The sequence below is a fragment of the Syngnathoides biaculeatus genome, chromosome 8, assembly GCF_019802595.1.
Source record: "Syngnathoides biaculeatus isolate LvHL_M chromosome 8, ASM1980259v1, whole genome shotgun sequence".
Classification (NCBI taxonomy): Eukaryota; Metazoa; Chordata; class Actinopteri; order Syngnathiformes; family Syngnathidae; genus Syngnathoides; species Syngnathoides biaculeatus.
Window position 1 is genome coordinate 25668632 of NC_084647.1, and position 14641 is coordinate 25683272.

Sequence of the window (14641 nt, forward strand, 5' to 3'; positions counted from 1 at the left end):
TATTGATGTAAAAGATTTAGGGGAAGAAATATTTCCTTTCCTTTCATAAACATTGGTCAGTAGTAATCGATGGTAAACGTGGGTTAAAGGTTGCATCGTGCCATGTTAAACAACCTTTCCTCTAAAGAAAAAAACGGAATCTGAAAAAGGTCAACTAGGTAAAATTTGCATCCCAGACTGTTACTACATCACCAAATCAGACAACACAGATGAACAAAAAACGTTTTATCATAATTAACCGTATAATAATTATCCTGCATATCTAAAAAGGTATAAATACTGCATATCTTCTATCTACTTTATTCAAATGTCTTAGATCAAACCTTCAATTTCATCATCATTGTTCTATTTTAGATCGATTGTATTGGTGTGTAGAGCCAAACTTCTATAATGTACTCCCTGAAACTGACGAAATACTTGTAGACACAACGTCGGTACATCATGGCCTGTCATGAAACTCGATATTGACAAATGGGCTGAACTAGGGAAGGGCTAAAGTTGTTAAATGTCTTGTCACAGGCAAAGTTTTCTGTGAAAGCCCTTTGGAGAAGTGCTTGACGTCACGAACGTTGCTGAAAAGCCAATATGATGAGAGGAAAAACAAAAGAGGAAGGTAGTCATGTTGAGACCCGAAAGAGAACATCACAACAGGAAATGTGTCATGTGACGATGAAGGGGGACTGTTAGTGGTGGGTTGAGCTTTTTTTTTTTTTTTTTAAGTCATCTTCATAATCCTCCTTCATCTTCTTATGTCTCGCAGACGAACACCAACACACCAGAGCAGCTGAGTCTCAGTAATGTCTCTTTGGTTCCATCGTTCTGGACAGTGCACGGAATAAGGGACTTATTCAGAAGCAGTTGGATGATGCCACTTTGTAGCTCTATGATGATATTTGTTGTACCGGGAACATCAATGAGAAACAAGACACTTGGGATCGCTCTTTTGTTCATATCGATCGTCAACGGTGTCTCAGGTAACAAAACCTTTGTTGAATTGTCTAATATTTGACTTTCATATATGTATAGGATTTTATTTCAGTGGCTGTTTATTTATTTATTTTAAGTTGAGTGGCATCATAATCAATGACTATTCCAGCATATGGAATAAATATACTTTATTTTATGGATGCACTGTTCTTACTGGCAAAGGGTTTTGCCTATCACTGTAGCACAGTTATTGTGAATGTAAATCTATTTTCTGTAAAATTTCATTCGATTATAAATAATTGTTAGATGTCTCAATTGAGATATCCACATTTGAATAATTTCCATAGTGTAACCAAAAACATGTACGAAAGATACACGGGGACAAAATGAAAATGTAAACTTAAAAAAATTCTTGTGCCATCAGAAAGTTTTTCTCGTGCGCATCCAAAAAAAGGTTTTGTTCAACAGGTGAACATTCTAGCGCGCATGAGAAGCTGTATACAGTTATAATGGAAACTCACACTCTTACGGAATGATAAGTGAGACGTTCCCTATGATGTTATTCTCTGTTATGTTTTCATATATACAATATATCATGTTATTTGTGTGTAATACAGGATTGCGAGTCCCTCGGGTTGACAACCTATCTGTGGATATTGAGGACGATGAGGTGATTGCCCTTTGGAGCCAAACCCAAAACGCATCATCTGACATCCAGTACAATGTGCAAATGGCAAAGTAAGTTTTTAACTATAATAATATGAACAAAGTTAATTAACAGCTCACTCACAAAGCTCTGAGTATTTTGGAAATACTGAAGTGTCTTATTGTGAGGCCTGTCCGTTTATTGACAGGTGTGACTTGTGTTGTCAGGCTTGCTGATGAATGGGCCATGGTGCTCAGCTGCACAGGGATCACAAAGACCTACTGTGACCTAAGTGGACTCATACACGACTATGCCGCTGGCTACAAGGTCAGGGTTCAGGCAGTACACAAAAACCACACATCGCAGTGGGCGATGAAGAAATTCCTCCCAAATACAAGTAAGCAACAATCAACGTTGTGTTGTAAGTTATCTTGTGTTGTGTTGTGATGTGTTGTGTTGTGTTGTGTTGTGTTGTGTTGGTTTAGCATAGCTGTCCCAACCAAGCTAAGTGTCAGAAACCACAACAGCTCCCGAGTGAAACGTACCGTCGTGTTACGCTTATGTTATTTTGAGTTATGACATTATGTTATGCTAATATTCTTCCCAAAAAATCAGGTTGGTAATGTTGTGTCGTGCTATGTCATGTTGTCTATGTTACGTTTGGCAAATCAGTGGCCTGTTACTTTTTTGGTGGTACGTTGCTCCATGTGATACTGAATAACGTTAACTTATGTTTTCATGTTACGTTTCAACCATTTATAACCGTTTATTTTGTACTGTGCTATGTTTTTCTTAAATGAGTTCCCTGGTGGCGGCACGGTGGTTCAGCTGGAAAGCGTTGGCCTGACAGTTCTGAGGACTGGGGTTCAATCCCAGCCCTTCCTGTGTGGAGTTTTTTATATTCTCTGCGTGTCTCTGTGGGTTTTCTCCGGTAAATCCGGTTTCCTCCCACAACCCATGGCTGGCAACCCATGGGCTGGTGTACCCCGCCTCCTGCCTTTTGACAGCTGGGATAGGCTCCAGCACTCCCCGTGACCCTCGCGAGGATAAGCGGCGAAGAAAATGGAGGGAGTTCCCTGATCTCTTCTTTTCCGGCACTTAGGCTGGGTTTTAATGTTAACACTTAACATTTAAGCTCAGTGTTTGGACTAAAAATGGGTCTCTATAGGCAATACTGTTATTTTTACGTACATACCGCTGATAAACTTTCTGAGCTTTGCTCAAAGGTGAACACAAAATGTACTTAATAGGTTTTAAGATTTTGTGGAGGGTTAGGTCATGGCCCAAAGAAGTATGGATTGACTGGATCAAGATTTTTTTTTTTGTGTCATTTTCCCTGATCATTCAAGTATAATTTAACTTTGTAAAGTTTCAGTCATAATAAAAGTTATGTTTTGTCATGAAATTTGTTTATGGCACTCACGTTTTTGCCTGTTTAGTTGTTGTGAATTCTTACTTAAGGCCCAACTTTTCTTACAGGCAACCTGCAGCCTCCATCCTTCACATTATACGCGACCTCTAGTACGATAACGATTCACGTCCACCAAAAACCCATCCTCAAAAAGCTCTTTCCCTTCGGGGTTACGTACGTCATTCACCTCAAGGAAAGAAGCAGAAACAGCAAAGAGGATGTGAAAGTAGGTTTTGAGGAAAGAAATAAATGGCCGATCAAGTGATGAACTGACAATCTAAATAATAATATTTCTCGTTGTAATCTTACAGGAGACAATCGTGTACCTGACAGATGCCATGGATCAGCGGTCTACAACCTTTAATTTTCTCCAGTGGGGGGTGGAGTACTGCGTCAAAATCATGGTGGAGGGAAACGCTGCTTTGTCCAGGAGCGATTTGTCCCCAGAACAGTGTCTAATACCTCCAGAGCAAGGTGGGCAAAAAAATTGTGGCAAAGGAGATTAGTTGCATTTTTTTCCCATGGCAAACAAAGTGAATCACTCTCACCACCATAAAAAATTTATTAAACTGTATAGTCAATGTTATGGGTGACATTGGTAAGGATACATTTACAAGGATAAAGAGAATTTAAACCCTTTCTAATAAAACTAAATCAAATTTAAATGAACGGCATCTCTCTATTTTTTGACCTTTTGCACAGTTACCTCGCTAGTCAAGAAACTCAGCGGATATCTTTAGCCGCAATATGACCAAAGAATATTTTGAAACATTGAAAGACAACTATTTGTATTTCCTTCCAGAATGGTTCATTATTTCGGTGTCATCCCTGACTACTCTGGGCGTGTTGACGACTGCTGCCATTTTGGCCGTCGGCCTCCTTTGCCACCTGAGACGTCCAGCGAAAACGCCTGCCGCGTTGGTATGCAAACACAACACACTCTCTTGGATTCACATCTAATGCACTGATGCCAGGTGATCACATTTAGGGGTCTGAAAAACGGGTGAGGGGAGAGAGACGCTTGCAAAAAAAAAAAAAAAAAAACTGACAAGATAGTGTGAATGATTAGACAATGCACTAAACTATAACCCTATACAAATATTGTGATCACACATAACTAATTTGAGAGGCATAATGTCTTGCAATGGCAAAGCACTCCAGATCGGATTATGAAGCGGTTTAAGATTCACACTTCAACTTAGTGGTTCCCCTACATTAGGTCACATGAGAGAACTCCCAGTGATTGGACAGGAACTGCAGAGGTGGCAAAAGACCATTTTTCACCATTTCATTGTTCCTGATTTTTTTTGGGGACGAGGTGAAAACAGTGCCAAGTAAAGTAACTTCGACTTGGGCATGCACCCCCCTCTGTATTACATACAGTAATTTTTATAGAATGTTCCCTTCCGTGGAGCTCAGTGAGCGACAATTGCGAGGTATAGTTAGTAAGGTAGCTATGGCTACACACCGAAAACGCATCTTTCCCTGATATGTTCGGCTGGCGTGGCCGTGTCAGTGTGCCACGTTGTTGGCCATGAGTGCTACACATTGCGGTGAGACAGGCGTAAATGACAGGAAGGGAAAAGCCCAGCAACAACCTGTTGAGATATATTCCAACCACTGGTGGCTTTCAGCGGATATAGTTTTGCAGCTAAAACGTGTAGGCATAAGAAAGATGCGTGACAAAGTCGTAAACCCCTTCACGATTTTGAAGACCCTTTTATGTACAGTGAAGAAAATAAGTATTTGAACACCCTGCTATATTGCAAGTTTTCCCACTTAGAAATCATGGAGGGTTCTGAAATTTTCATCGTATGTCCATGTCCACTGTGAGGGAGATAATCTAAAAAGTAAAATGCAGAAATCACAATAAGAAGCATTTTAAGGTTCTAGTCAGTCTCCAGACTTAAACCCAATAGAAAATCTTTGGAGGGAGCTGAAACTTTGTGTATCTCAGTGACCTGCCTGAGCTAGAGAAGATCTGTGTGGAGGAGTGGGCCAAAATCCCTCCTGCAGTGTATGCAAGCCTGGTGAACAACTCCAGGAATCATTTGACATCTCTAATTGCAAACAAAGGCTACGGTACCAAATATTAACATTGGTTTTCTCAGGTGTTGAAGTCCTTATTTGCAGCTGCATCAGACAAATAATTTGTTATAAAATCATACATTGTGATTTCTGGATTTTTCTTTTTAGATTATCACTCACAGTGGACTTGCACCTACGATGAAAATTTCAGACCCCTCCATGATTTCTCAGTGGGAGAACTTGCAATATAGCAGGGTGTTCAAATACTTATTTTCTTCACTATATTTGTCAAAATTTGTTAGGGTTGTTGAAAACACACTTCTTTGTGGCGTGTCAAATGTAGAAAACATGTATTTTGATTTTAGAGAAACTTCAAGGAAAGGTGGTATAAAGGTTCTGATAATTGATTTTCTGAAGCAGCTCCTTGACCTGCGTTAAGTTCCCTTCTATTCTCCGTCAGAGGGTATGATTTAAAAAAAAGGAAGAGGAGAATTTTGGACAAAGACAGATCTCTGGTTACCTTAGCTGACATGTTGTACTGGTCACAATCTGAAATCTGTCTCCTCTCTTAATAGAAATCCCCTGCGCATTGGTGGCGCCCACTCACTGTCAGAGAAGGGCTTATGGAAGTGGTCACAGACAAAGGTTGGTTCCTGTCTGGGGATGGCGCCTCAGTGAAAAACTCCACAGAAACCCCTGAAAACAAGGCTGGACTTTTGGAGGAACACGACAGGAGGACAAGCCTGGACAGTGGCTTTAGCGTGGAGTGCAATGCTGCGGAACGACATAAAACAACTGCCCCGGGGGGACAAGAGGACAGTGGCTGTGGGAGCATGGGGGTTACGGTGTATCCCCAGCAGGTTGAAACGGTTCAGAAAAGTAGTGAGGATAGCGGAGTGGGACTCTGGAGCCGATTGGAATCCTCTAGCGTGAACACGATTAGCCAGGAGAGCCCATCCCTCAAAGAATTTGACAGTTATTGCAAGCAGAGCCCTGTACTGCATGGTCACCACCACGAGGGATCCAAGCAGATCCATCCATGTCCAGTCTTGGCCAAAGTGGTCTCGGGCTACCAGGCAGGGCCTCAGTCCTGTATCTGCTCAGGTGTGGCTAAGTGCTCCTGGTGCCTCCAACGCATCGTCTACGAGGCCAAAACCATCCACCAGCACGGAAGCGCGCTGAGCAAAGAGTTTTCAAATGATCCAAGGAGGACACGGATAGACACAACTGAGGCTTTCCCTCTACTAACAGCTCTGACACAAGAGATGGACCTCAACATGAACAGTTTGGCCATCTCGCTTTGTGACGTGCAGCTGGATAACAACTGACTCACTAGGGACACACTTCAAAATAAGTTGACCAAAAAAAAAAAAAAAACAGACAGACTGTCACATCTGCAGAAAAGGAAATGGGCCAGAAGTGAAACCGTTGAGGAAATTTACACCGGCATGATCGACGTCATTTGATCCGTGCACTTTCCTAAACTAAACTCTCTAAAGTGTTTTGAGAGTGGATTTTGCTCAAGGCCAATGCAATGTCAGAGATGGACAACATTATTCATATTTATTGTACATAATGCTTACATACTGATGCGATCAAAGTTAGCCTGTTTTGACATTTGGCAGCTGTGTATACCTCTCAAATATCAACAGAAATGTGTTGTTATGGGACAGAGGTAACAGAAATATTCAAGAGGGAGCTTGAAACGCTCCAGATTATTATTATTATTATACACGTTTTAGTGCATAATTTGATATAGACGATTATCATATGGCCGTTATAGGTCCAGGTCAAAACTGTACCAGAACATACAACGTGCGCATGGAAAGTGAATAGTATGTAAGGGTTACTTCTGAAAGATTGGCATGATACTGTCTTTCTCTGTTTAAATATTTATTATACGGTCTTCAACATAAACTGTGAATTTTTTTTTTTTTAAAAAACCCTCCATGTATTGTATTTACCGATATAACACAAACAAAACCACAACTTGCTGAACCCATGCAAACACTTCACTGGGGAAAGAAAAAGGGTTTCAGCTGAGCAAGTGAGAGAAAATCATTTCCTCTTTCAAGAAACAGCTCGTGTTTTAATGGAAGTCGACTACACTCTATGCACTGTATGAAACACGTTTTATTATTCATGCTAATTAATAGTTTATAGCTGTCCAATAAAAACATATCTCCACAAAGTATTTATTTATTTTTATTGTTCTAATCAGCTATTTTCTGAGCTGCTTATCCTCAGAAGGATCCCAGGAGTTATCCAATGAAACACAACATGAGCAAAAATATACAATTTGCTGTTTTGGGAATAAAACTAAAAATATTTTGGAGATAATGTATGTTGGTGAAGAGTAACAATATGCAAGTTTCATTCTGCAGTAATTGTCATGATCCTGGATTCCAGCCAGGGCTGGGCGTGGCCGTCTAATCGGAAGGGTCACACCTGCGCCTCATGACCTCCGATTAGACCCAGTACATATAGGACCCGGGGGACGACAGAGACTCTGCTAGATCGTTGCCTCTCATGCCTCGTTCCCGCACTACCGTACTCCTGACGTCTACCTCCCGTGTACCGACCAACGCCTGTCTCCCGACCTACCCCGTAAGCCTGCCGTTACTGATCTTGCTGCTTGTTTGGACTGACTCCCTGGTAACCGACATTGGAACGAATAAAGGCTTATTCCGCACTGCTTACCTCTCACCTGAGTCGTGCATTTGGGTCCACCCCCGAGTCTCGTCCGTGACAGTAATAAAATACATTTGCGGGTAGATATTAGAAACACACTAATGGGAATGTCACCAGTGGTGTCTTGATACTGTATATGAGTTTAATTTATTCCAAGAACATGTTATCTCAAAACACTTGTAGCTCAAACACTCTTTCCACTTGAAATTAACGGAAATACCATTAATCCTTTTTAACATTCACCCCAAAAAAAATCTCGAAAAAAAAAATCAGAAAAATAGTATTTTTGGACATTTGAATTGATAAAACATTCATCCATCCATTTTCTTAGCCGCTTATCCTCACGAGGGTCACGGGAGTGCTGGAGCCAACCCCAGCTGTCAATGGGCAGGGTACACCCTGAAGTGGTTGCCAGCCAATCGCAGGGCACATACAGACAAACAGCTGCTCTCACAATCATCCCTAGGGACAATTAAGAGTGTCCAATTAATGTTGCATGTTATTGGGTTGCGAGAGGAAACGGGATTGCCCGGGGAAAACCCACACATGCACGGGGAGAACATGCAAATTTCACACAGGCGGGTCTGGGATTGAACCCGGGACCACAGAACTGTGAGGCCAACACTTTCCAACTGAGTCACCATGCTGCCTAAAACTTTCAGTAATGACAAAATTAAAGAGAATTAAAAAAAAAAAAAAGAAAACTTACCTGGTGCTTAAAGTGTTATTGCATCATGCCGCTGACACTGTACTATAGCCTGGCTATGGCATTTTTTTTTATAGGGTTATTATTGGGCTGGCCGCCTTTCCAAAGTCCAAGAAACGATATTGTTTTAAATACACTACAGCCAAATTTAGTTTGGCAACCAACTCCAACTGGGACTAGCAATAAACAAGCTGAAGTCTTTTTTAAAGAATTATTATCCAGCATCTGCCATATTGCTGCTTGTTGTGAAGAGAGATGAGTTGCGTTCACTGCCACCATACAGCACACACATCTTAAGTTTGCGCTCAGAAGTCCAAGCTAAAAATCTGCCAAAATTCGGATCACTTGTATCTCAAACATCACTATGTGTATTTTTTTTTCTTTACAATTTACGACAGTATGAATGAAGCTTTTATATATACGCTTTTTTTTAGAAAAGTTACATTTTTGTGCATATTGAAGTCGCTGGGGGATAAAACGCTGAAGACAGAAAGGCTTGACCTTTAGAGAGGTGTTGTCATTGTTATCAGACGAGACATCAGAAACATTTTTCTGAATCATATTATGAGAAAACCAATGAGTCACTGAAACTTCTGCATGCAAAAAATATAAAAATGAGAGCAGATGTGTGAGATTCGCTTTTGCCAGGTTATCTCATGAAACTCATTGCTAGATTTGCGCTCTCCAATTTTTTCAAACGGAACACATTAGATTATCACTAATGTGGTTGTTTCATTCTGTTTTATTTGTCATATTTTCCACACAGTGAGGGAGTGTTAATACACTCATATCTGCGGTTCACAACGACATCACCGATCTCTTTAACTCGTGACATCACACAGAGTCCAGGCACATTTGAAGAGAAATTCCCTTTCATCACCCTTCAAACAATCATTTTATAAATTATACATATATTATATAATTTGATATATATGAGTATACATACACACAATTGTATTTTTTTCCCTTTCTTGGTAATGAAAATGGGAAGTCATTTTTTGAAGCCGCTGATGGTGAAAGGAGGTGGGGAGGACTTTTTTATGCCGACCTTGCTGTGGAGAAAAAAAATGATACACTTAGTTGTCTCAATGGAGAAGCAAATAACGTAATAACACCCCACAACATAATATCAGCCCATAACATTAATACATTTCTTCTTGTTAAAATGTAATGGCCCCATTATGTAATAACTGGACAAGAATGTAACAAAAAACCCCAAACCTGTGACATCCGCTACATTTAGAGATAGATTGAAAGGCTCAGGAGCTCCAGAGAGGACAAGAGATCGTGCTAGCCATTAAGTCAAATAGACAAATACGTGACAAGAGAGGGCGAATGATAGACAGACAGCTATGGAGAGTCTGGATTTTTACAATTATAATACAAAATAAAGTTGAATAAAGTGACATTAGAATTTCAATACATTACCAGCTCAATTATTTCTTTTGCTGAGGTTTTTATTTTTAATAAAGTAAATGGAGCATGAGTCTGTGGGATTAACATTAATAACTTTAATGGCCAAAAATGAGTATGTCATGGGCTGTTATGTCTTCTATGCTTACGTATAAGATAATTTGATGTATGTACCATCGTAATATTAAACTACTTACGTGAGCACTCTGTCTGTCAATGAGCGTTCTAAAGAGAAAAAAGAAGGTTTTAATGTTAAAGAAAACTAAGAGTAAAGGTTTTCCTGCTTTCTCACCTTTTTTCTTGCAGCACTTTTTGCACGTTTTGCACCTGTACTTGTAGCAGAACTGCACAATGGCGATGGTGAAAAGGATGGCCAGGATGCCAAACCCCACGGCCACCCCCACCGCTGTGGCGTTTACCCGACTGCCTGATAAAACAAACCCACAGAGATGAGGTCATGATAAATCATGCATGCACAAAAGAATGACTTCAGAGGATCATATTCTTAACTGTAAGCCTTTTCAAATTAACGTCATAATCTTTCCCAACCACCTTCCTCAAGTAGATGAAAATAGGTACTGTGATTATAATTGTACCTTTTTGGGGGGGGAGCGTTGAGGGGGAGAAATGATGCCCGGTACGACCACACTTATTACATATACCAGAAACTTATTGTCCATGCTGTAAGCATAATGACTATTAGTGAAACTTAGATGGGGGACCTTCTCGGGCACGTCCTGCATCTCTTCCTGTAGACCTCAGCGTTCCCTGGAACGCTATGGCGCATTCCAGTGCTACACACAAGGCAAAGGCAAATCTAAATTTACACTTGTCTTAATACTGTAAACACTAATGGAAAACGAGTGTCTGGAAATCCGCCATTTTGCACGGGCATGAATAGTGAAAAGCGATAGATAGGGCGTTTACTAAAATTGCATCCATTTAAGTGTGGCATTTTACCACTTGTTGTAAACAAGTTTCCAACTCAGAATGAAAGACGATCTTGTGCAACACACATACAGTGTTTTTAAATCCATTCGTGGGTAGCGTATCATTTTTGGGACATCATGATTTTCACGCATTATATCCGTCAGTATATCAAAATATTTAAGTGTTTTAATCTGAAGCCATAATTTGGTATCAGGAGAGGACAACTCATCGGTCAAAGTTAGCACGGAGTTATTTCCCTTTCCTTCCTGACCCAACATGGCTGCCTCAAGTACACATGGAGCCTTTTCCAAGAGAAGAATGGGAGAAAGGCCAGTATGCAACAAAGTTTGTCTTCAAAATACTAACCCATTAGTATTATTAATGCGTTAGTGTCGTTCTAGAATAAGAATTAATTCATAAACATATCTCTAGTATGAACCACTTCACAGAACTGATAATATACCCGTCCCGGTTTTGGGACGCTGCCGCAAGAGGGTGCATCTTTTTTGGCCTTTGTTTTATGCATTAAATGAAAAAGAAGTGTTGTTTCCTTGATGTGGCCTGTTGGGAAACTTTTATCTCAATAAGGCAAAAAAAATTGCCACCCTGCCGGTGAATCAGTTAGCAATCTAATAGATTTTGACACGATCACACCACAATGAGTGTTTATTGCAGAGAAATGTCTACTTTGCCTCAGATCTTGTCAATTGTCTGCACGTTCATTTCATTTTAAACTCTACTTTTAACTAACATACATAAATTGTAATACACCACTTAAATTCTTGAACATTATTCTAAGAATTTGTGTATAAAATAAAAAAACAACGATGATAATACTAGAGCCTGACCTCCTAACCGAGGCAAACCACAACAGACGGCAACCCCCATCTGCAGTTCTGTAAATAAACGCCCCTGGCAACTATTTGCGGAAACATTGCTTTTGGATGACACACTTGTCTACCTCCGTTTATTACAGCAGAGACCACAATTACATTGGGATAGTTAGGCTATACTGTGCAAAGGTATAGGATATATTTGAATACATAATCATGCTACCCCTCTGACAATGTCAATCAAAACTGAGCATTACAATCCTTGTAAAGGTAGAATTCTTCTGAACATTATCAAGATGACGACTTGAGTGACAGTATAAAAACTATTCAAAGTGAATGCAAAAATACAGTAGAGCCCGTCAGTACATCCAGGTAATGTAGGGCGAAACAGAGTCAAAATATGTCGACACACCTCACAACAAAAGACTAGTAATCAGCACATCTTACCATTATTTCCCATAGCGGATGACCTTGTGAGCCCCCGCCTGTTGACTCTTCTTACTAGACTTGAGAAAAGCGTCCAATAACTGACGGATCGATTTTTAATGATCAAACTGAATATTCCCTCCTGCACTTTCGTCCTACATCTTACATCTGTGTGCTCACGTTCCCCATAGCAGGGATTCTTTAAAACCGGTCCATCTCGCCTTGTTGTTGTCTTCCTCCCTTTCATGCGGTAATGTGAAAAGTGTCGTCCTTGTCGTCACTGACAGCCCTTTCTTTACAATTCACTCTCAGTTAAGAAGTACTTTGATACTACATGAAGTCTCAACAATTGTTTCACTCATTTGAGCTCTCACGTGATCAGAAACTCTACACGATGGTGTTGGCAAAAAATTTGCTACCTCAATCTTTAAATAAATGACGTTTGCCAGGGCTCTAAGAAAATAAGAAGTATCTTGGGACACATGGAAAAGTGGGTAATTTTTCTCATTCTATGTGGATGAGATAAATTCATTCACTGCCATTGACGGATGTTGAATTCAAATATCCATGTTAACATGGAGGCTTGGCAGTGATAATAATCATTTTAATTATTGTAAATTCAGGATTTGACCAAACCCCACATTAACTTGCAAACGTAACATATTTTCCAGACTTTAAGTCATGGTTCATTCATATTCATGGTTTGGAGTGCTACGATTTCTTCTTCTTTTCCTTTCGGTTTGTCCCATTAGGGGGCGCCACAGCGTGCCATCTTAGATGAATGCGTATTTGTTTGGCACAGTTTTACGCCGGACGCCCTTCCTGACCCAACCCCTCTGCATTTCACTGGGGAGAGAAGCGTACAGCACCTGGTATTGCCATGCGGTCTCCCATCCAAGTACTAACCAGGGCCAAACCCGCTTAGTTTCCGAGCTCTGACGAGATCGGGCGTTCTCAGGGTAGCATGGCTGTAAGTCCTGGAGTGCTACGATTTATACTCCTTAATTATTTTTACAGCCATCAGAGGGCATTCTAGCCTTGTTTGGCAGGATGTGCTACTCCTATTGAACCTCTACCATTGAAAATATAAAATGTTAATGTCAGATTATCAAGACAACTGAGAAAATCATTCTGCAGATTGCAACGTGCAAGTAGTGAAAATGTGCAGCCGGAAAGGATAATCGAGCAGCAGAAAAAAATTTTGAAGTGAGTGAGAAACTTGGGAAGGACTGGTGAAAAGTGGAGGATACAATAACTGCAATGAAGAAAACCAAAATAACTAATCACAGGCTAAAAGCTTGACGGGCACAGTAAGAGGAACAAGTTCACAAATAAGTGCTTGAACGGCGTGCTGCCGGAAGAAGTTCGTTAGCCGTGCAGTTACGTCTCCAGGCCCTGGTAGTTGCCAAAGTGATGAATATACTGAAAATGCTTTTTGGGGAGGACCTTGATGGTGTTACTGCTCATGCAACGCAACCACCTCTCTGCCAGCATTATTGCTAGCCAAGGTACACAGTTTCTATGAGTTTGTTAAAAAGTAGTTAATTGAGCATGACGTGACACCGGCTCATATTCTATAACTTGCCTTTCAAGATTAAATGTCTGCTAATGGTCTCTTGATTTTATTTAAAAAAAATTCCACCAAAAATGCAACAAAGGGAATTGTGACATTGTATTGTTTTTCTTCTTCATTATGCATTTTTTCTTTTGGCTGATGCGACTTATACTCTGGAGCGACTCATAGTCCAGAAAATACGGTAAATTTTCTCAAGACTTTCAAAATCCAGCCACTTCATATGAACAATATACTGTTCAGTAAAATCATCAGTGTGGTGTGCAGTTATGACCAGCGACAACCATTACGTCAATTATCTTATTCTACATCAGCATTTTTATGACAACTTCACACCCATAAACACAGATAAAACAAATCTTTGCAAAGTCAGGTTGAAGTACATTTCCAGGAAAGGAATACCACATTCTTAGTCATAATGTTTGTGCTTTACAATGATGTATATGATATAATGATGGACTAACAGTGTCGGCGATTGGATGATGAGCGTAGAAGTAAATCTTCCATGACTCCGCTGATAGTGTGTTTCTTTCAGCTTGTCCCTTTAGGGGTGACCACAGCATGTCATCGCAGATGAACGCATATATATGTTTGGCACAATTTTTACACCGGATGCCCTTCCTGACACAACCCTTCTCAGGGAGTGGAGGCCCCAGTGGGATACGAACCCACAACCTCTGGTTTACCAAACCAGTGCTCTGACCACTGAGCTACTGGGCCCATGACTCTGCTGATAGTAGCACTTGATAATGAGATAATTCAATTCTAAATATCCATCCATCCATTTTCTGAGCCGCTTATCATCACAAGGGTCGCAGGAGTGCCGGAGCCGATCCCAGCTGTCAACGGGCAGGAGGCGGGGTACACCCTGAACTGGTTGCCAGCCAATCACAGGGCACATAGAAACAAACAACCATTTGCACTCCCCATCACACATAGGGGAAATTTAAAACCATGCCAACTAATAACACTCAAATAAAATCACTAGGTACATTATGTGAATTGAGGCTTCAGAATGCTGACAAAATCAAGATAACACGGTGGGCCTGTCCTCTGA

The 14641-nt window shown here is 40.5% G+C and overlaps 1 protein-coding gene and 1 pseudogene across 1 annotated transcript; one reads left to right on the forward strand and one right to left on the reverse strand.

Moving 5' to 3' along the window:
- Nucleotides 1-761: 761 nt before the first annotated feature.
- On the forward strand, nt 762-10242 carry il10ra (interleukin 10 receptor, alpha). The gene is made up of 8 exons (XM_061828391.1): nt 762-974; nt 1545-1665; nt 1801-1970; nt 3053-3210; nt 3296-3458; nt 3787-3905; nt 5588-7619; nt 10129-10242. Exons 1-7 carry the CDS (start codon nt 863-865, stop codon nt 6338-6340), a joined length of 1596 nt encoding a protein of 531 aa, XP_061684375.1. The 5' UTR covers nt 762-862; the 3' UTR covers nt 6341-7619; nt 10129-10242.
- A 2626-nt stretch (nt 10243-12868) lies between these two features.
- LOC133505456 (5S ribosomal RNA) lies at nt 12869-12987 on the reverse strand (annotated as a pseudogene).
- Between the last annotated feature and the right edge of the window lie 1654 nt (nt 12988-14641).